The sequence below is a fragment of the Manis pentadactyla genome, chromosome 6 (genome assembly GCF_030020395.1).
Source record: "Manis pentadactyla isolate mManPen7 chromosome 6, mManPen7.hap1, whole genome shotgun sequence".
NCBI classification, from domain to species: Eukaryota; Metazoa; Chordata; class Mammalia; order Pholidota; family Manidae; genus Manis; species Manis pentadactyla.
Window position 1 is genome coordinate 59,736,658 of NC_080024.1, and position 22,596 is coordinate 59,759,253.

The window sequence follows — 22,596 nt, forward strand, 5'->3', positions numbered from 1 at the left end:
TTTCAAAGCTTTACAAAAGTGATGAGAAGTATGCCAGCAATCTCAAGCAAGGTGCTTACAGATGGCTGCTGAGTCCTGTAGATGGTGAAGAGAAGGACTGAGCTCAGTGACCCCACCTCACTGGGGTGGACAGTACTGTGGTGTCTTCCTTTCTGTCCTGTGGGTTCTTCCCCCTTCACCTTGAGCAAAGGGGCCTCAAGATATCCACTCCCAGGGACTGAGGATACTTGCCAGACATGGAGGCTGGCCTCTTATTCTCTAGCTAGATGCAAGCCTCGGAAGCTCCAAAGCATTAGTGAATTCTTGGGAGAATAAAAATTGTGTTCTTTGGGACTTGGGGGACTGGGGAAGTCAGAGGGCAAGAGGCTAGCGGGTGCTGCCCCAGGCAACAGCACAAGGAGAGACGATGGCCAAGGGAAGCAGACCACATTTCTAACAGTGATTTCTAACAGTGACAGACAGATAGAGCCCAGTACATGAGCTCCTGTAGGCCATGCAGACGATGCCCCAGAAAGTAGAGGGGTTAGAGCCATCTTGAAAATATGCTGCCCAAGATCTACCTTCTGAGATAAGGGAACACCAGCAGAAGCCTGACTGAGGTGAACTGTGGAAAGACAGGGGCCAAGGGGTGTCATACAAAGGCAGACAGAGAATCCATCAGCTCACTGGGAGTGGTCTTTCATAGGGGGTTGGAAGCTTTCCCCCACTAAACCCACAAAACCCCCCCAGAGAGAGCCAGCTTAGGCCTCTGCCACAAGCCAGGCACTGAACACTAGCTTTACAGCAGCTCCACCTGCAGCAGTCTTCCTGTTTCCCTCTAACCCTCCTCCTCCTCCTGCCCTTGACTCTGGGGAGGCCAGAGGCAACATTGGAATTGGAATCTAAATTGAAGAGAACAAAATAAAATATCACTCCTTTTTTCCTACCACTCTCTTCAGGATCAAGGGTCAGATGATGGAGGGTAAAGACTCTGAATTGGATGAAAATTTGAAATTTGGATTTTCATTTGCCTGGAACTTTTAGTACATGAGCACGAGACTATTTTCTTGATGAGAAAACTCTAATCATCCAAAAGTGATTAGAAAAGTTATGATTCGGGTCTAGAACATCATCCAGCATTCAAGGAAGTGGGAAGGCAGTAGGGGATAGGAACAATGCTATGTCCTGATTGTAGCTTGTGGTGTTTAGCACACTCAATAAATTGTTAATATTAAAGATACTCACATACCCTTAAATCATGTTACACCCCTCCAATGACCCACATTTCACATTCCACACCTCGGGAAATACTGAGTCACATAATACCAGAATAAGGTGACCATGGAGATGACAGCATTTCAGCACTGAGAATGCCATTGGCCATTGTGTAATGTAGGTGTCAAATAGAATCATTTAGAAATAAAGACAGGATGTCAGAGACAACAAATGATTTGCCCCAAATCCCACAGATACTTACTTAAGCAGAATTCAAGTACCCTAATTCCTGTATCAGAGTGCTTTCCTGATGCCACATTGCATCCCTGGTTTGCCACTGCTAACTTTAATATTGTGTTGGAACCTTAATTATTGAATATATATAATTTATCAGCCTGTTTTACAGAAAAAAAAAAACCCAATAGTCTCTGAATCTCCTCCATTTAATTAATCCAGTATTAAAACTCTGGGGAAATAAATTGCCTTCAGATTCTTACTCTTATCTCTAATATGTCTGCCAGGCCACCCACTAACCTCAGAGACTAGGCTTGAAAAAGTATGAGTAGGAACTTGTAAGTAGAATTTTCATTAATCCAACAAATGTTTATTTAACTTCTCATGTACCAGGCCTTGTGCTCGGCACTGAGAGTTCACCAGAAACAGGTTCGAGCCCTTGCCCTCCAGTTGTTCAACATGCACAGAACAGAAAACGGGCAAATACAGCAATGTATGGTGAGCGCTCTGATAGAGGAGCAGTGACAGCCAGACAAGAGCCAAGACTCCTGAACCAGTCTTAGGGGCCCTAGGGGCCCAGGGAGTCAGTAAGCCTTTGCCTAAATAAATACATGTAAATATAGTATGTTTGGTTCACATCAGAGGTCATGATTAACTAAAGTGACATCAAGATTTGTGTGGTTGGATGGGCAGAAAAAGGCCTCCCGCAGCACCCCGCAACACCCCACCTGGTGGGGTTCTTAGTGTTCGCCCCTTCCTCTCTCTCTGCATTTGACCCTGAGCAGACACGGAAGAACTGGGTTGTTCAAAAACAAGAATCTGCCTTGAAATTGCATCTTTTTCTGTGATTTTGCAAATGAAGAGATGAAAATGCACAGTTAAATTGGTCAGAGCCTATGGCAGGTAGAATACTGGCCCTCCAGTGATGTTCACATCCTAATCCCCAGGACCTGTGAATGTATAACCTGACATGGCAAAGGGGACTTTTCAGGTGTGACTGAGGTTAAGGGTCTTGAGGTAGGAAGAGTAGCCTGGATTAACCCAGGTGGGCCCAATCTCCTAAAAGTAGATGAAGAAGTCAGAGACTCGGAGATAGATGTGGCTATGGAAGAAGAGTGGGAGGGAAAAGGTACCCACCAGGAAAGGTGGGCAGCCTCTAGAATATGGAAAAGGCAAGGATTCTTCCCTAGCCCTGCCAACACCTTGATTTTAGCTTGTGAAACCTGCTTTGGACCTCTGACCTACAAAACTATAAGGTAATAAATTTGTGCTCTGTAAGCTGCTAAGTTTGTGGTAATTTGTTACGGCAGTAACAGCAGTAAGGATTCTTGTTCTTGAAAAACCCAGTTCTCCTTTTCTCTGTTCAGGGTGAAGTGATGTTTCTTTCAAATCATGTTGGGAAACTAATATAGGGCCCATGGCTCCTCACAAGAATGAGCTGAAAATATGGTTAAGAAACAGCTTCCAGAAAAGTTAATAGCATACAAATAAACCAATGTCAAAGATAACCATCCAAGCTGATTGTGTATGTGTGTGTGTGCTTGAGTGCATTTAAAGCTTGACACAGTAGGCTATTTTAGTTATTAAAGAAATGCATTGTCATTGAGGGGAGGAAGGGCTCCTCAAAGGTGTATAATTTTCTGCAGATGACGGCAGTTGACCTCAGAAGTCTAATGAGAAGCTCACTGTGAATACCATGTGCATCTTCTCCTGGTAGGAAAACAAAGGTCATGACCATTAGTGGACTGTTGGTCACAAGAACCCATAGGGAGGAATGGCCTGAGCATCAGAACCTAAGCATTCTTTCTCTTTCCAGGTTACTGTGCTGCTGAAAATGTACCTTAGGAGACAAATAGGTTATTGGGGCAATAAAAACCAGAGATATGTGATGTGAGACTCATTACTTGATTTTACTGTCCAAACAAGCAGAAAGAGTAATCTGTAAGTATTCTTTCACAGTGATGTTGGAAAGGAATTCTTCTCTCTTCTTAGCCATAAAAAGGCACCCTTGAGGATACCTGGAATTGCATCATGAACTTTTTCCTTTGTCCTCAGCAGGATACTGCTTTTGTGCTTGCTAAAAGTGGAATTTATGTGAAATAGACTCATTCTCTGTAAAAGTTCACCTACAGGCGCAGATCAAGCAATAATGGCTGTGTGATTAAGTACCTCTGCCCTTATGATGTAATGAAACTGCCCCAAATGTAAATGCTTCAAAGTTTTTTTCCATCTTTGCTTTCCCCAAAGTACAAATCATTTGCTGTTTTATTTTATTTTCCTACAGCCTGGTTCTTTGAGCCTCTTCATTATTCATGTTCCTGGTGATGAGTTCTTAGGTTTAAGGAGCTTTATACCATATCACAAATTCCTACAATTGGCAAGATTCTCAAGAAATCATTTAATTCTCTTTGCTCATCTCATCCAGGGCTCTGCCCAAGGCAGCTGAGACGTACAGTGTTTTCCATAATCCTAAAAATCCCCTGGTTTGGAGACATCTATGGGCTGAATTGTGTCTGCCCCAAATTCATATGCTGTAATCTTAATCCCAAGATCTATATATGGACATAGGATCTTTAAAGAGGCAGTTAAGTTAAAATGAGGTCATTAAGTTGGGCCCTAATCTAATATGATTAGTGTTCTATAAGAAAAGGAGAGTAGGACACAGAACACAGAGAGGGAACCCATGTGAAGATACAGTAAGATGGCCTCTGTAAGGCCAAGGGGAGAGGCGTCAGAAGGAACCAGCTGGCCAGCACTTTGCTCTCAGTCCTGTAGCCCCCAGAATCATGAGAGGATAGACTTCCGGTGTTTGAACCACCTAGTTTGTGGCACTTTGCTGTGGCAGCTCTAGCAAACTAACACAGAGACCAAACCCATTAGAAGAATTCTTCTTAAGTCTAATAAAAATTGCATTTGCTCTAAATAGTAGCCTTTTATTTTGTCTTTTGTGGAAAGATCAGCAAGCTCTTTAGAAAGTATCCTGAATATACTAAGGGAATCCAGAGTGTAGACACAGAAGGGATGCAGAGATTACTATTTCAACCATTTCCTTTGGCAGATGAGTAGACTAAAACCCAAAGAGGTTAAGTGAGTCTTACCACAGGGCCACAGTGCAAGCTGGCAGCCAAGCTCAGGAGATGGGCACAGTGCCTGGACGCTTGGCCAACTGCTTTCTAACTCATGCCAGGACAGCTAGAAAAGTTTTTAGAGAAACAGTGTTGGGAAGCAAAGCATAAATCAAGTGAGTCAGGAGTGGAGGATGTGGTAGCTGTTGGTCCTCGGTCAATGATAATAAAAATTGTGCAAGATTTTAAACTGTTACAAACAGTCCTCAACTTGCCCATCACTCAATTCAGAGGATTCCCTGTGCTTTTGATGATCTACCACTATTGGGTATTACAATTTTCCGTGTCTGGGTTTGGAGGGCATTACCGTTACCTTGCAGGCGCGGCATGGTGAACCTTGGGATGGGGCCCACGCTAGTGTAAGCCTGGGCACACTTCCTTGCCTCTTACAGTTTCGTCCACTCCCTCATCTGTCCTCTGTTCATCTTGCTCTTTTTTTATCCAGGACCTTTCATCTCACATCCCTCTTTTTCTAGAAGCTCTTTGAAGGCAGAAAGCTCTACATAAATCATAAAATAAGGAAAGATACAATTTCATTATCTTCATCTTCCTTCTCACTTTTCCTCCTTTTCCTCACTAATCTCCAACCCTCACATGGCGAATGAGTAGCATAAAGCTCACAGTACTGAACCTCTTCTCTGTGAGGCCAGTTCTCCTTCACTGGAGTGAAGTGAATCTACCCATTTTCCTGCATACTGGGGGCCACTCAGGCCTGGAGCCCGGCGGAGTCCAAGCTCAGAAGCAGCAAGTGGCATCGAAGTCTGCAGCTCAGGGCTGAGATTAAACCCATTTAATAGAGCCCAGAGGCAGGGGCTGAGCTACATTATGATTTCACTAGCTGTCAACTAAGGAGAGCGGCCTCCTGCAAACTATCTGACTGGTTGGGTCATAGTTCTCAAGCTGAAGTCTGTAGACCACCTGCATCAGAATCACCTAAGAGCCTGATAAAAACTCAGATATCTGAGCCCTACTCTGGACTTATGACAATTTTAACAGCTTTCCAAAATCAGGGGCAATAGCCTTTAGGACACTGGCCTAGTATTGTGTTTATTTTTGGAAAGCAATGGGATGGACATTCTAGAATTCAAAAGACTTTGGCCAAATATTACTCTGCTGTCCCCTTTTATGATACTTTTAAAAGTTATTTTGATACTGTCCAAGCTGTTTTAGCTAAGGGGATCACCCCTGCTTTGATAAGTGTTAAAGACATTTATGCAATCAGAATCTCAGGGCGGGAGCCTTGGGGTCTACATGTCCACCAAAATCTCAGGTGGTTCTTGGGTTTGCCAAAATTGGAACACTACTTCCTGTAGTCTCCTTTCTTAATCCTTTTGGTTGTTATTTTGAGGAGAACAAAGAAAAGAAAGGAGGGAGGGAGGGAGGGAGGGAAAAAAGCTCTATAATCACTTTGGTCTGCCAGGTTCAATTTGGTCTTTACTTGCCCTGTGGGGCAGGCACACTATTCCCTTCTTTTGCTCCATCCAGCATCCAACCTTCTCTCCTGTGTTGGGTGAACCATTCCCTCTGTGTAGCATTGCTGGGACGGCAGAGCCCTGCATCCTGTATGGAGCTCAGCATATAGAGCTTCTCTGGTCCCAACCCCTGGTAGCCGGGTATTGAACACATGACTTCACAGCCATTTGATGCTTCCAACCCTGGGGGTTGAGTGATGGGTTTGTAGCTATGGCAACAGCATCCCACAGGAGCAGGGATATCTGGACCAGAACTCATTGCCGAATTATCGTCTACTTGATAATTGTACCATTTGGTAATTGGACAATTTGGTATGACAAAAAGCCCTGAGCTAGTCATTGCCAAATTCCCTACTAACCCAGGCTCCACTGCAGGCAACCCTCTTCATCCTTCCAGCACTTACCTGCAGCATTTATAACAACAGAAATCATTGTCCCTAAGCAAATTAGTAGAATTGTAGTGAAATTCAAATTTAGATAATTTCAAATATAAACTTCAAAATACAATACAAATATTAGTGGAAAGTAATTTTTATAATTTACACCTATTCTCACAGAAGCAAGAAATTCCCACTCAGCAAGAAGGATTTTTATTAAGAGATTCTTGTTTTTCTTGCGTGATTTTTAAATTTAACATCCAACTGCTGATTTTTAACATCATGAGTTTTTATATTTTATACTAAGTCCCTATTGTCTCATCTGTTATCGGGCAGGCAAATTCCCCAAAGTAATAAAAGCATTAAATAAAACGTTATACATGCTACAGTAAAAACTTCCATCCATTTCCCAACAGCTGTTGCTTTTTAGAGAAACCAAATATTTTTGGAAAGGGCAGCAAACATTCTGGATTCAAACCATTTATTAGCTTTGGAAACATAACATGCAGTATCTTGCCAGTCTTAATCTTGCAGTTCCATTAAACACACCACAACTGCATCATAAAACAGAAAAGGGAAGAATTTATAAACAAATAAAGCATTTAATTGGGGCAATAAAATAGCAGTTCCCTCCCAACGTGGAATTGGTGTGTTTCAACCTACAGAACCCTGAAATCTGTTTTTCAGGGGTCCAGGGATGAACAAAGGCAAATAGAGATCAAAGATTTGGGGATTGCTCCTGGGTCTACAATGCTGGCCTCTGCCCCCATGCCCTCAGCCAGCCCTGTCCTCCCATCTTGCACTGGCTGCAGCTCTTTCTGGGGAAATGAGCAGTTCCAAGCCCAATACCCTGTTCCATAGATGGATTTCAGTCGAAGAAGGAAATGGTCAGAGATCACAGCTATGGCTGTGTCTGCGACACAACACTCAGTGGAGGGATGGACATACCTGCTCAGATGTGCTTCCCTTTCCCAGGCCTCACCCACCTGAGGACTGGGCAGTGAAGTGGCCTATCATGTTGTCTTTCATGTCTATTATCAAGAAAAGAGATGGAGCCACATCTTTTAAGACTTCAGAGCCATAGTAAAATCTTACCATAGCATCTTACTTGTATTTATGACCATGAACAAAAGCAAGATCTTTAATCTGAGTTTCATTGATTTATTTATTCAACACATTTAATGAGCACCTACTACACACCAGGCTCTGGTCTTCAGATTTCTCAGTAGTTTAATGGTGATGCTGAATCACCTACCTCCAAGAATTGTGAGAATCAAATGAGAAAAAAAAAAAAAATATATATATATATATATATACACACACACACATATATATGAGTTATGTGTGTGTGTCCTTTCATATAGTACGTGCTCATAAATATTGACTCCATTCAAGTAGCAAATGAAAATTACAACAAATAGAATTGTGTGTAGAATTAAAATTATAATATCTTGTGCAGTATTGCTTTTATTCAAGAAAGAGACAGAGATGACTTCAAGTATTCCCCTGGCCCTCCTCCATAAACAAATTCTGGCTTCACTCATGTGAACTGTGGAACAGTCAGGGTGGGGTCCCAGCTGTGACAGTGGGATGGAGCAGAGCCAACTGGTCCATGTGGGGAGTGCACTCACGACCTTTGCCATGTTAACACCCTGGACCTGCATTCTCTCTAGCCCCTGGAAATGTTTACAGACCATTTATGTAATCAGATGCATGTGCACACACGCACACACACACACACACACACACACACACAATCTAGCAGGAAATTGGGCCTCTTCATAGAGGTCTGGTTTTTGGTCTGTTCTGTTTAAACTCTCTAGAGATAAACTGCCATTTACCTTTGTTTATTAGGCTTCCTAATACACAGACTAGAGCTTTACCCAAAAGATGCTTCACTAATGACTTCTAATACTTAAGAAGTTATTTATCTGATTTAAAAAAGAGTAAGATTAGTATATGATACTCTTGTAAACTATTTTCCAGGGGTGGGATGATATTAGCCCTTAATCAAACTAAGAGAAGTAAATACTTGGCAGTCAAAATTTGCATGAAGCCTATATAGATGCTTAGCACAGCTTGAAATCTTTCCTAGACACAGCAACTGCACATCGGCTGCGGCTTAGAAAACATTGGCTAAGACACTAATGACGGGAGTTGGAACCCAGCATTAGCCCTGAACAGGCTGGGGAAGGAAATGCTGGGGAAGGAAAAGGACATAATCTCTTCTCCAGGTTACTATCTTAAATATTTATAATTCAAAGGTTTCCAGGCTGTGCAGACAATATGTTGGGTTAACTGGTTTCCAAATGTACTGGGTTTGCTCAAACCTAAATGAAAGTTTTATTTTTGGAATCATAGGTGGCTAGAGATTGAACCCATGTGTCTCAGTCATTTGCACACTGGGTGTAAGAACATCTCTAAGCTTTACTCTGGGAAAGATCCGTAAACCGTAAGCACACATACCATCTCTTTAGCCTTAAGACCTACTGAGAAACCTTACGGATGACAGTGCCTTCTTCCCACTCTAAGCCTGGCAGCTCTTGTCTCCTCCTACATGTAAACAAAGTTCAAGTGAATCGGAGTCATTTGGAAGGCAGTTGGAGTGCTGTCCTTTCATCAGCTCACCTGGTGCTCCAACAAAATGACCAAGAGGCCCACATCTGGTAGGTTATAAAATCCGGAGCACAGTGACGATGACTGGCTGCTGAAGTGCTCTTGCCACTAGACAAAGCCATCTCCACATCATTCCAACCATAACCGATGCCAGGATTTTAATGGGGCAAAGCTGAGAGCCCTCTTTCGCACTGGGTTCACTAGCCATGCTGCCCTCACGCCGAGTATTCCCTCCACAGCACCATCAAACGGACTCCCAACCCAAATAGGGAAAACGCTCCTTAACGTGACAGAACCAAACACAGCAACACTTATCTCATACTATTTCCCCAGGGTGGTGACACTGAAGGGCAGATCTCCTTTTTTCTCCACCTCTTCTTAGTCTCCCGAATAAGAATAAATCTTAGATTTCTTTGCAGGAAGAGACAGTTATGCCAACCACAGAGGACATGTTCTGACTGTCAACAGTGATGGATGAGATTCTGTACATTTAATAAATATAAATGTCATAATCCAACCATCAAATTTAATAAACAAAAATACCACAAACCATCTCTCCTCTCTGTTCCATGTGCTTCTTTAAAACTGATAACATTAGAACACATTTTGCCCAAGCTATAACCTCACCATCTGCCTGGCTCAACTTCTGAAGACTTGGTATGGGCTAGAAAGAAAAGCAAATGACTTCACAGTGAGAAAAAAATACGGTGTGTGTGCAGGGGGGTAAAGGCGGTGGCTGGTTTTTTTCACTCCTTTTCCTTCTGACCCATTATTAACTATAGAACCAGATGTAAGTATCTGAGCATAAGTTCAGCCCTCAAGAATTATTAGGGAGGCAGGTCATGGGGAATGTTTTTTGCATGAGCCACAAAAAACTAAACTCAGTAGCCTGCTTCACTAGCACGCTGAGTTGTATGTTTCAGGACTCTGATTTGGAAATGTGGAGATGAGATGCAGAGACTAACTCATTACACATACAATTTCTTTTGATGGCACATTAATAATAATCACAACCACAACAGTAAACATATGCAAAAAATAATAATTTCATTCTTGAGAAATACAGAAGGCCAGGTGCAAAGCTATAACTGGAAGGGGTTCTCTACTTTGAGTTCAGCAGACCTCAGTGGCTAAGGGAATGATGAAAGGGGAAGCAAGTCCAAAGAAACACAGAGAATGTCTAATATGAAGAGTGAACTAGATTTGCTGCATCTAAATTTTTTTTAACTCCCTCTTCTCAAGAGCTTGCTATGTCCTAGATACTTTACATACATTTTTACACTTAATCTCACTGAGTCCTCTCAAGAACACACATCAAAAGATACTGGTGACCGTATGTAGCAGTTGAAGTGTACAGAGGTTCTCTAATGTGCTCAGGTTTACAGCACTAAAATGTGGGAGAGCTGGTCTACCTTACTCTCCACAACTGCTATCCTTCCTCTCCGGGACCCCTCAACTTTTCTTTGAGGATCTGCTCCTCCCTTACTCCCACACCACACAGTTAGACCCCACCTCCCAGGTCTAGGATTCATATGACATCCGGCTCCAAGCCCATGCTCATAACCACTCTGCATTGGTGCTCAGAACGCAGATGCTCCAACAACATTGGTAGCAGAGGTCACTGTAAAGCCGTAGATAAGACATTTCTTCACACCGAAAATCCCCAAGGTGTTCAAAAGAGATTGTGGGTATCGGGACGTATCTGGCAGTTGCTGCTCCTCTCATTTCCCATCAAAAATGTCTAGACAACACCGTGTGCAGGTACCTGCTCTGGAGAAACCACTGGGCTGCTCCCAGCTGTGATGTGATTCACCAACTCACACCCTGAAGGTCATCTGGAGCCCACTTCAAACCTCACGCAGTACACTGCATGTCTCCTAACGAGGCCTGGGGTGCTGAGCTGCTATCTTGCCCTCTTCCAGTTCTGTGCCTCCAGCAGTCAGCTTGGGTTGCCCGGTGCTGGAGCTTGTCTCGGTGACTGGCGGAGCACCATGTGCCCCAAGACAGAACTGTTAACCCCGCAGGGAGAAGGGGGAAGAGGAGCGCGGTAGTCCCTGGACAACTGTCTGTCTAGGCAACCTCTCTGCAAACTATGAGTCTCGTGGATTCTTTAATACAGAAAACTCAGAAACCTGCACACTGGGCAAAAGGAGTGGCAAGAGGATGGAGCCTGGGCAGAGGAGTTCTTTTCCTTGAGCTGAAGTCTCCTCACATTCCCTAGGTACACAGTAGGAAAAAATGCAATGGAAAAATCTTGCAGAGATTTTGCTACCAAATTACTACTGTGATATCACATGGCAATTGAAAAATTTTATTTGAAGCTGGGTGAAATCTCTGATTGCAAAGGGTCTCTTTCCCTTCTTAGTTTTAATTATACTACAAGTCGTTTTGCTAGTGTCACAAAAATGCAATAACTTCAAGGTGACAATTACCGTTTTTCCTCTTGACAGAACTCCCAGGCAAGAGGAAGCGGCAGCACTGGGAACAACTACTGCTGCTTACCAGAGGGACGGGCAACATTCTGCGAGACATCCCATCCTGAGAGCCAGGATCTAACTTACACAAAGGCCATGGTCAATGCTACAGCTTGGAGACTTCTACAGTTTTCATAGCATGATTTTATACCTTGAAGCCCAGAATTTGCGATCGTGAATTTCTTCTCTCCAGAATCTTCTATGATTTAAAAAAAAGGAGGCGACCTGGCAGGGAAAGCATGGGAACCAAAGTTTCCACCCCTAGTGCCCTGCCCCTCCCAAATACTTACAAATGATGGTAGCTGAGAGGTTGGGAAGTGGAGAGGGGAAAACACGGAGCCCATGTTTCCCTTCTGTCCATATCTGTCCTTCCTTACTTGCCGATGACTTTAAAAAGTAAGAGATGCAAGGGTTTCTGTGTGTTCCTTAAGGAAGACCACCTCCCCTCTGGGTCATATTCATATTAACACCTAAGTCAACAGCAGAAGAATCTGACATCTGTTCTTACTTATTATTTTTAGTTCAGAATAGTAAACAATGTGTGTTATAAACTGCCTCCTTGTTGAACCTTGAAATGTCCATGTCACCATCATCCTCCTTGGGCTCTGGAACCCAAAAAGGTTAAGTGTGTTTTCCAAAGATGCACAGCAAGTGCTTAGAAATTTACCCTAGACGTCTGACTTGTTTCTAACTCTGTATGAGTTAACAGTGGCTGACTAATAGCAAACTTATTTTGAAAATGCTTGCTAGCTATTTTTCCATCACTAGATATTACCTGGTAGTTTGCCTCATAAATATTGTATCATTATGATTCCTAATATCTCTGTCAGAGTTCTTAACTTTTACGATAATAGGCAACTTAGAAACACTTTGCCAGACATCTGGCCATAATGTACAAAATAAGTGACTTACAAATGGATTGTAGCTATCTAAAGCATGTCTGGTAAACAAATAACTGATACTGGACAATAGTGAAAAACAAGCTTAAGTGCTGTCTTTGTGAAATGAAATGAAATGAAATGAAATAAGGACAGCTTCTGGTTCTTTGTCTCAAAGGGAACTGCTACAGCAGCTACTTTTATTTTCATTGAATACAGCTCCTTGAAACAATAAACCCAGGAAGAAACTATGGGAGGCAAAAATAAAAATATAGCCATTCTCTAACAACACCTATTACACCATCTGCTGAGTGGCTCTATTAGAGTAAAATGAATGTCTAATTCCCTCAATTTTATTATCTCTAAATTCCACAAGCAAAGTACTCCTATGAAGAACTCGGCCACCCTTAGAGGGTAGAGACCCAGAAACAAATTACTCTTTAGAACACTACCACCCAAATTCTGATTGAGAACATTTTTATATGGATGAAAACAAAATAAAATAAATTTCAAGGTCAATGTTGAAGAGAAAAAGAAACAAAAGTTTAAAGATTAAGATGTATGAGAAATGGCACACAGAAAGACAAAAGGGCTTTGCTTAGGTGATGGTGAGGGGTTTAGGAAGATTTTGTATTTTCCTTTTATTCATTTTAATCTTCTGCCTCACTCTCTACGAAGGAGAGGAGACAGCTTACAGAAATGCAACAGTTAAGTATTTTTAAAAACTGAAGGAGTCTAATGTGGAAAAAACCCTCCTATACCAATGTAAATTGGTGCAGCCACTATGGAAAACAGAATAGTGATTCCTCAAAAAACTAAAATCAGAAATACCATATGACCCAGTAATTTCACTTCTAGGAATTTACCTGAAGAAAACATCTCTGATACAAAAAGATATATGCACCCCTATGTTTATGCTGCATTATTTACAATAGCCAAGATGTGGAAGCAACCAAAGTGCCCATCAATGGATGAACAAATAAAGAAGATATGGTGCATATGCACAATGGAATATTATTCAGCCATAAAAAAGAAAGAAATCCTCCTGTTTGTGACAACAGGATGGACCTAGTATTATGCTCAGTGAAATAAGCCAGCTGGAGAAAGACAGATACCATATGATTTCACATATATATATGGAATCTAAAAACAAAACAAAATAAAATGAACAAAACAGCAATAGACTCTTAGACACTGAAGACTGACTCATGGTTACCATGAGGGAGGGGTCGTGGTGGGAGGGTAAAATAGGTGAACGGAATAAAGAGGCACAAATTCTCAATCATAATGTAAATTAGTCACAAGGATGAAAGTACAGCATAGAGGATATAGTCAATAGTTCTGTAACATCTTTCTATTTTGACAGATAGTAACTATGCTAATTGGGATAAGGATTTAGTAATGTATATAACTGTTAAATCAGTATGTTGTATACTTGAAACCAATATAAGATTGCATATCACTATATTTCAATGTAAAATATCAACAAATAAAGTAAAAACTGAAGGCATCTAAATAAAAATTTTAGAAGAGAAAATACTAGCTCCAAGAGTGATATTAGCAGAGAGGACTATAGACCATATATAGTAATATAGAGAGTTGCTCTTAAGCTTCCTAGGAGCCAAAATAATAAAAAGGGAAACAATCATTTATAAGATAAATGTATATCAACAAGACAAACAAACAAAAATGTTCAGGAGAATAACTCTTCCTGAAACTGAGACCTGGGAGCATTTCTCCCAAGGCTTCTCAGGAGGAGGATGCAGGCTGATGTCAACAGCGTCCCTGCAGCATATGCATGGGGAGCTCTTCAGACAGGTTCGTCCTTCACTGTCTGCCATGGCATCAAGCCAAGGGGCAACTGAGTGAGCATGAATTTAAGGAAAGTGGCACTGCAACTGCTTTGGAATGATGTAATAAGTGAGCTTCAACCCTGGCTGTGCAGTGGAATCTTAAGTGGTGAGTTTTGACATATCCTGATACCCAGACTGCAACTGGGGTCAATTAAATTACAATCTTTGGGGATATGTGCCAGGAGTCAGTATTTTTAAAAATACAGTTTCCCAATTTATTGCAGTGTCGGGCCAGGGTCAAGAGCCCTTGGGATGCATGCTTGCCCTTCTTTCTCCCACAGGTGCTTTCCCATTCTTCTTCCCCATCGTGAGGCCCAGGGCAAGATACAAGACTCACCTCAGCTTAGAGGTTTCATCTCTCTCCTGCCTTGGTAAACAGAGCTTTTGACTGAAGCCACCTTCCCCAGAGGACCTTCCAGACAATCTGGGCCTTGGCTCTGACCTGGCTCCTGCCGCCAATCTTCTTCTGTTAACTTCGAATTCAAAGATGACACCAACTATAATCTTTGGGAAGGTATCTGTCTCTTCAGTCAAAGTCACACACACAGACTCAAATCAGTGTTTTTCTTTTTTTTTTTTAATATAATGTAGGGAAAGGCATGCATTTTGACAGGTGCTCTAGAATGGCTCACTCTATACTCACTCCATCCCTTCAGGCCAAGCCCATTTCCTCTGTCCTCTACTGGAAGGGCTGGAAAATTAACATACCTCCCATCTTCCCATATAACCAGGGTGGCCATGCAGCACGGTTTTCATATAGATATAAACAAGGTCCCCAGGAAAGACTCTTATTTCTACATAAAAAGTCAAAGCTTCATGAAGAGAAGGTTTCACTCATCTCCCTTCTTCCTGACTGGGAGCAGCCAACTTTAAATCATATAGATGAAGGTAGTATAGTAAGCACAGGAAAAGAGAACATGGACAACAACACAGAGCAAATGCACCAGCCCCAGACTGCCTATCCTGAAAGTTAATATTATGAAAAAAATAAACCCATTTGGCAGTAAGCCACTACAGTCGAGTTTTCTGCTGCATACAATCACATGCAATCCAGGCCAGCATACGTATGTCAACATTGAACAAGGTGGACTAGAACAGTGTTTTTCAAACAGCAAGTTCCATATCGAATCAATCTAAGATAGATATGTAATGTAGACATGGAGGTAGATGATGATGATAGATAAATAGACAAAAAGATGATTTATAGGTAGATTTCAGCAGGAATGAAGGGTTTCACTAATATACCCAATTCCTCCTCATCCACTGAAAGTTATGGTTGTGCTTTTTTAACTGCTGTAAAAATCAAGAAAGTATATGGAGGCTTCCCTTGCCCAAGGATCACAGAGAAGATGAGTCAGATTGTCCAAGATGGGGAAGGAGGTGGACATGGCCCAATCTAGAGGACAGAGGGGTGCCCTCAAAGCAGGATGGGAAACAGAGGGTGGGACCAGTTTCCTCAAATGGTGAAGGCCTGTGCTTCACTCCCACAGGCAGACTGAGTGGGGGATGAATGGAAAGAACCATGACCTTGAGAGCCAGCGCTCCATGGCTGGCCTGAGGTGGGTAAGGGGAAGCAATGAGATTCCAGTACTGCCTGACAATGCTGTACAGCATCTCATTTAGCAGAAGACTCACGGGAAAGACTAAGGCCACTATGAGCTAGGATCATGGTATTTCAAGTTTTTCTGGCACCACTTAAATTTTGGGATTCTTGTTGATTCATTGGAGGTGGATGGAGCCCCCCAGAAAATAACTGATACTGGATTTGCTTTGATAAGAGGGAACTTAGAATCAATATTATTGGGAAATAAGGGTTGGTTGATGGTTCTTTCATCTGAGTGTCGGAGGATTCATTCTCATTGCCCAGCCCATTGCAGAAAGAGACATTCATTCTGCAGTATAATCTTTAGGAGCAACGCAGTCACTGAGGCTTATATTTATCAGAAGATAGTCAAGCATTGGAGAAAAGGTTCATATTAGTTTTGATCAAATTAGAGAAAAGGGGGTGAGGAAACCAGTTGCCCCTTCCAGTGAGGCTACAGAATCATACAACTGGGGAGTGGGAGATCACCTGCTCATGAGATGCTCAGATGCTCTCCCCAACATCTCAGCATTGCAGCCCCTCATACTTGCACCTGAGCATGCCTTCTGCACACAAGGCCCTGTGCAGGCACAGCGGGACAGAGAGGAAGTGAGGGCAAATGATCTGTCCTCAAGATACTCAACACAGAGAAATGAGAAACGAGTGAATCAAGGTTTTCTAACACACTGATTTTGGTGAGAAGTGGGGTGATAAGACAAAGGGTTAGCCCCAAGGACAAATGACTGCAGTGAGGATCTCCGGGGGGTGGGAGTCAATGAGAAACTGTTCCAAGGACACTCAAGGGAAACCTTTGTCGAGTGGGGATAGACTTCACCAGTTTCACAACTTTGCTGTGGACCAGTTGGCAGGGGAGGATCACAGACAGGTCTAACTCAGGTGACAACAGGAAAAGGAAAAAAGATTTAAAAAAAATACATAGCTAAGCAACACTACTCACTATTCAAGTCCTGCTTCTGCTTCCTGCTCTGTTCTGTAATATTAATTTTCCCCAGGAAGATTATGGCATTTCATCTGGAGTTTTGAAGCAATTAAGAACGCACTCAAGGTCTTCCTCCACCTTTGTCCAGCAATAAACACTGCTGAACCCAGCAGCACTCGGCTCTTCTAACAGTATGTGGGGGGCTGGGGGGAATTTGAACATTTTATGGTCTGAAAAGTGGGCCTTAGCACTTTAGCTTTGATTCTCTCAGAGAGCTTATAAATCCCTCTTCATTTAGCGGTTTTCGAGGAAGTGACAGCTTTTGTTAGTCAGGCTAAAGCAAGATTAGAAATAAAATTTTAACCATTAATCCTCACTGATTAAAGTGAAACCAGAAATCAAATTGTTACCAACTGTGAGCTAATTTCAGCTTAATTCTTTGGCAAAAAGCATTGGAAATTTTCAACTTGCTGCACTAATTCACAATGCCTTACTACTGATGGCAGAAAGTCAACGTCTCCTTTCCTCCTGGGTCCAGGGTGTGAACAATGACTATTTCAAAATCAGTCCAATAAATATGAACATTAAATCCTTAGCTATGTTGTTTCTCAGCCATCACTTTCCACACTACTCTCTCCTCCTATTCACCACCAACCTCTCCCCCAACCCCACCAATAGCAATGAAAAAAAATCTCCCCAGAGACTAAGGGAATCACAGCTGAATGGCTGGCCTTTCTGCATCAAACAGAATGTCTGCAACATCAAAGCAGGTGTCACCCCCACACAAGCCGTTTCTATTACATCCAGTGCTGGGAGGCAAGGAAAATCTTCATGCCAATAAGCCACATCAATTCATCAATCAAAACGAATCCATGCACTAATTAAACTAGCAAAAATTTAAAAAGACATTTGTGTTACAGACGGGGAGAGTGGGCTGGGAAGGGAGATGGGGAGTTAAAATTCCAAGGAAGTGAAAACTTGACAGACATAGCACCAAGTAGAAAAGGCAGTAAATTCGTGAGCAGAATTAATGGCCAGCCTTCCCTTAACTTAAAAATAATAAATAAATGTCACTCACACATGCAATAAAAAGACAAGTGTTTTCCTGACTGGGCCAAACAATGATATTAGCAGGAGTACCATCTGGGCCACATACATTCACTGGGAAAGCCTGTGAGCAAAGAGGGGTAAAGCTCTATGCCTCCTTCTCCATATCCATCTCTACCTTATTACTGAACATTTCTCCTTTTGATGACTTTCCAAGCACAGGTGGATGGTTACTGCACTGCGCAAAAGCTTTGAGCTGAGGGAAGAATGGAGGCTGAAATCTGGTCTCCGCTCTGACAGCCAAATCAAATGCTCTGGCATGGGGTTGCTGTCATCAGGAAGTAGTGTCTTTTTCTTCATACAAAGGTATCCTCTGTGTGTGTACCCAGAGGGCTGTGACTTCGGAGTCTGGTGGAGGTCCCCATCCTTGCCTGTATTTACCCTCCTTGCCTCCTGTTTCTGTTTCCTCTCTCTGAACTTTGAACAGAATCCTTCTCCAGCTGTTTTGGTATATCATAAATATCTGAACAAAAAAACCTCAATTATCTGTCCAAGTGTTTCATCTATATGACACCAAGTACCCACATGTAGGGGAAACAGCTTAATACTCAGCATTGTGTAGACAAAACATCTGGCTGATCAACCTAGTTCACATTTCTTTCAGATGCTTGAGTACCACAGAAACATTCTCTTACCCCTCAGAGGCTGGATTCTCCTTTGCAGAGTACAAGCTAGTTGTCTTTCTAGGTTCAAAGAGTCTAATTCAGTATAGTAGGGGCCTGAGAGATAATAAAGGGACAAGGGGCTGTTTTCCCCTTAACACTAAATAAATAGCAGTTAGTCTGTATGCTAAATATTAGAACTCTTATCTTTAGTTGTTTTGATGCTTCATTTGATGAGATTCTTTTACTGTCTCTTGTCTGTATTGCATTTAGAGTAGGAAAAACTTTAATATTTGCCTCTATATTCCAATTTTTATAACGTCTTTCAGGTACACTTTTTTATTTTAAAGCCTGCTTTTGAAAACCAGAGCCCCATTGAATGAGCATTCTAAGTTAATACCATGGCAAACAATGGCCCAAATTCAACTATCTTTCTTTGAAATGATGGAGAAAAATGATTATAATGTATCAAGCATGTCATTTGAATCTAAACTCTATGCACTCTAGGGTATCCCCCTGAGGCAAATGGCAAATATCATTCTGCCCATTTCCCAAAAAGAGAAACAGTGACCAGCTGAGTTAAGTGCAAGGTCCATGATCAGGTGGTGAGTTAACAGCATAACTGGGAACTTCTCCAGATCTTTCCAGAACTGGAACCCAGGACTTGGTGCATAAGAGGTGAAAACTAAAACTCCTTTTCTCTCTCCCCCAAGGCAGACGATGAAACTGTAAAGACGAACTGGCATTTTGTTTTATTTTGTGTAATAAACAGTTCTTTTCACAGCAGTTGGCCCTGGGGGAGTTTCAAAAGCACTGCTTGGCTGCAGCTGTGGGTGTGGCCCCGCTCAATCCAAAGGCAACTTGCAGGCCACAGCTGTGGCAGGCAGGATGTATCTTAAAACTACATCTGGGCTGCACGCTTTCAAGTTCACCCCACAAACAAGTTGAGTCATTTCACAAGGCAGGACCCCTCAGATGGAGGCTCTGTCCCTCCCCTGCCCATGGTTACTTGGGGGCGCGTCAGATAACCCCAGAGACTGACAACCCATATTTGGCTGAGGCCAATTTGCGAACACTCCCTGAGCCGTCCCTGTGCTGGTCGTGAGAAGGCTCCATATGGAAGTTGGTAAAAACGGCCAGCGTTTTCATGAGAGCTCTTGGGTGGTGGGATTTTCGTTTGTGTTTGTTTTGCACTATGATCTCTCAGGTTCTTTGTGCGTGTGTGTGGCTATCACAGTCCCCTCTGATAACTGGGATGCGTCCCTAAATCCAGTAGGTCATACACTTCCAGACAAGTTTTCTTCAAAGGTTTTTCTTTGAGACCCTGCTTCTATCTGGAGCAAATAATTATCGTAGTAACCCTCCATTATTAGTGTCCAGACCTAAGGACGTAAGTGTGAACTCTGAACTCCCTTTCTCAATCACTTGCTTCTTTGTTTCATTCAGGAAAACGTATGGGGTTGTGAATGACTTCTTTTCCGACTGTATTACAAGAAAGCCAGAATGGGCACCGTCTGGTTGGGCCAGAGAGGGAAGACGCCGCTCGGGGCCACAGGGCAGGGCCGCGGCATCACGAACCTTGAGCGGCTGCGCAGCCAGCCTGGGCCGTGCCCCGCGCGCCGGGCTGCAGTCTGCGGGCCGCCGCCAGGGGGAGCCCCGCGGCGGGAGCGCGGCCTGCGCCGCCGGCCTTTGTTCTGCTGGCCGAGCCGGGAGCGTAAGGAGCTGCTGCGGCCGGCGAGATGCGTCATCCGTTCCCGCCGCAGGCGACCAGCAGGCATCCGGGCCGGTCTGAATCGCAGTCAGTCGTTGGGGCGGCATTCACACCGCCTGGGGCTCTGCGCCTCCGCCTCAGCCCACGAACCCAGCCTGCGACGGGAATGCCGGCGCGGGGTCCCCAACGGCAGGGCCGTGAAGTCTGGGCGCCGAGGGGATGGGGACAGGGACACGTGGGGGGTGGGGGTAGGGGTGCACGGAGGGCGGGCTGGAAGGACCAAGACAAAGGCTGCGGAGCGTGCGAGCGTGAGGGAGAGGTGGCGGGGGCGCAGTGTGTGCGTGAGGGAGGCTGAGCTGGGGGCACGGGGAAAGAGGCAGCTCGGCGCAGGGAGTCCCGGGGTGCAGCGCCGAAGGCCGTCCCCAGGGAGAGGCACGTGCCCTTCGGGAGGTGCCCTGCCTATAGGTGCTGCGGACTGGTGGGGACAGGGCACCGCAGCGGAAGGCAGGGCACACCTGACAGCATGTCTCCTCGGGGACCCTCTTTCCGGGAGAATCCGGGGGCCGAAACTTCCTTCGGACAGGCCCTCCGCTTACCTCAGTAGCTTATCTGCGGAGTGGCGGCTCTCCCAGAAGAAACTGATCTAAGGCTCAAAGAAGAGCGATGAGAACACCAAGTTCTTTTTCCAGCTAACAGTTGAACAGGTTCCTGGGACCGCGGCCACGTCCTTCTCGTGTCACTCTTTCTTCTGCTTCATTTCAGCCCGTCCGACTGCCTGGTATTCCCATAGACTCGTAGAGCCTGCGTCTGTCTGAGGCCAGGGCCAGTTCTGGACAGAGTGACCCATTTGCCGATGCCACCAGGAGGGAAAAACTTGAGTGCAATCCTGGCCACGAAGTTCACCAGGAACAGTTTCAGACCGACTTCCTTAAGTCTGTTCGTGGGGGAGAAGCAATAGAATCATGGCCACTTAGGTTTAAAGACTAGCTTTTAATTTTAAACTCCACTCAGGGTCCAATAGGAAACAGAGGAGGTGCTTGGCTAGCTCAGTTCACTTCTAGCTAACTCTAAAAGTTCTATATCAGTTCAACTTTTGGGAGTTGAGCCCTTTAACTCCTAAAATTAAACCATTTTGTTCCCATGAGCATGGGTGAATCACTTAGCCTTTTCCCGGTCTTTCCTTCATTTGTAAAATTGAGAGGCTGCATCAAGGCATCTTCCAGCTCCAAAATTAGAAGAAAAGTTACTATTCATTCAGGAATTAGTAGATAAATGTTAGTTATTTAAATAGATGATGCAACTAGGGAATGAAGAACATGCAACACAAATTTTCAAAAGGAAAGAATGAAGTAGCATTTTCTCCAGCTGAATCTCCTTATTGGTATATGAGGTCATATCTAAAATAATTAGTGCTCCTTAGGGAGAAGGCAGTGTCACCTCTTGAGTCCCAGTGCAGAAATCAACCAGGGATACAGGCTATGAGATGACTTGCTGTTCAGGAGGAAACCATTTTCCCACTCAGGAGAGGCTCATCTCCCAGACATTAAAGCCCGTGGATTTTCAATACCGAACCCTAGCAGGATGTAGCTGATTTTTCAGTGCATCTAGTTCTTTTGCTCACACTTCATCCTCTTCTTATTGTTGTGTAAATTTTGGGGATTGAGGACAATGGAGAGACACAAATCCAGTTTTGCAGCAAGAACACCTGTCAGTATGCACATCAGATTTTTAGTAGTTGTGGGCATGTCCATGATTAAGGCTGATTCACCTAACATTTTGTTAAGCTTAGAAGGTTCCGACAGTGAAATTTAAAGTCTGTAGCTAATGAGGAACACAGGCTTTTTAAACTTCATATTTAGAGGGTAGCTCTTTAGCCTCTCTGTTGGAGCTATGAGAATGTGGATCTGATAAAATATGATTTGGTTTCAAGATATCAAATAGCATTATAAAAATGTTTGGACTAGATTTAGTTCTAGAAGGTGGCAGATTGATAGAGCATGGATAAAGCAAGTCAGCTTCCAGGAATGATTGCTTCGTGAGAACAGGGCCTTTCTTTCTCCAGAGGGACATGGACATTCCCAGACAACGTCTAACTTGCAGAGTTCTCAAAGTGTGGATTCCAGCTTCCTTCCCTGCTGAGGCCTCTGGCAAGAGTGGGAATTTCTGTAGGAATTCTGTAATGGAATGAAACCTTCCTGAAACTCAGGGTCACCAGGTCTGTATTCTGATCAGCTAGAAGCCAGCAGGGCCATCGCCACAGCTAAACTTTCCAGAACAGGCCTGTGAAATGTGTTCTCTGAGCCCTCTGGTGCCCTGGGAGGTGAGCCACCTCCCCCCCATGGCTGCCTTTCCCCTTTCCTGCATGTTCTCACACTGCCAACAGCCCTATCCTGCTGGTCAGGGCCTCCTGCTCCCCTCTTTGGCTCTTTCC

The 22,596-nt window shown here is 43.6% G+C and overlaps 1 protein-coding gene across 1 annotated transcript; it reads left to right on the forward strand.

Annotated features, from left to right (window-relative positions):
• Window positions 1-14,119: 14,119 nt before the first annotated feature.
• On the forward strand, window positions 14,120-20,812 carry LOC118909224 (uncharacterized). Its single transcript, XM_036879480.2, has 2 exons — window positions 14,120-14,329; window positions 19,901-20,812. The coding sequence occupies exon 2, from the start codon at window positions 19,958-19,960 to the stop codon at window positions 20,810-20,812; it is 855 nt and encodes a 284-aa protein (XP_036735375.2). The 5' UTR covers window positions 14,120-14,329; window positions 19,901-19,957.
• Window positions 20,813-22,596: the final 1,784 nt, after the last annotated feature.

Coding starts and splice junctions, on each gene's coding strand:
- LOC118909224 (XM_036879480.2), top strand. CDS start 19,958: ATGGGCACCGTCTGGTTGGGCCAGAGAGGGAAGACGCCGCTCGGGGCC.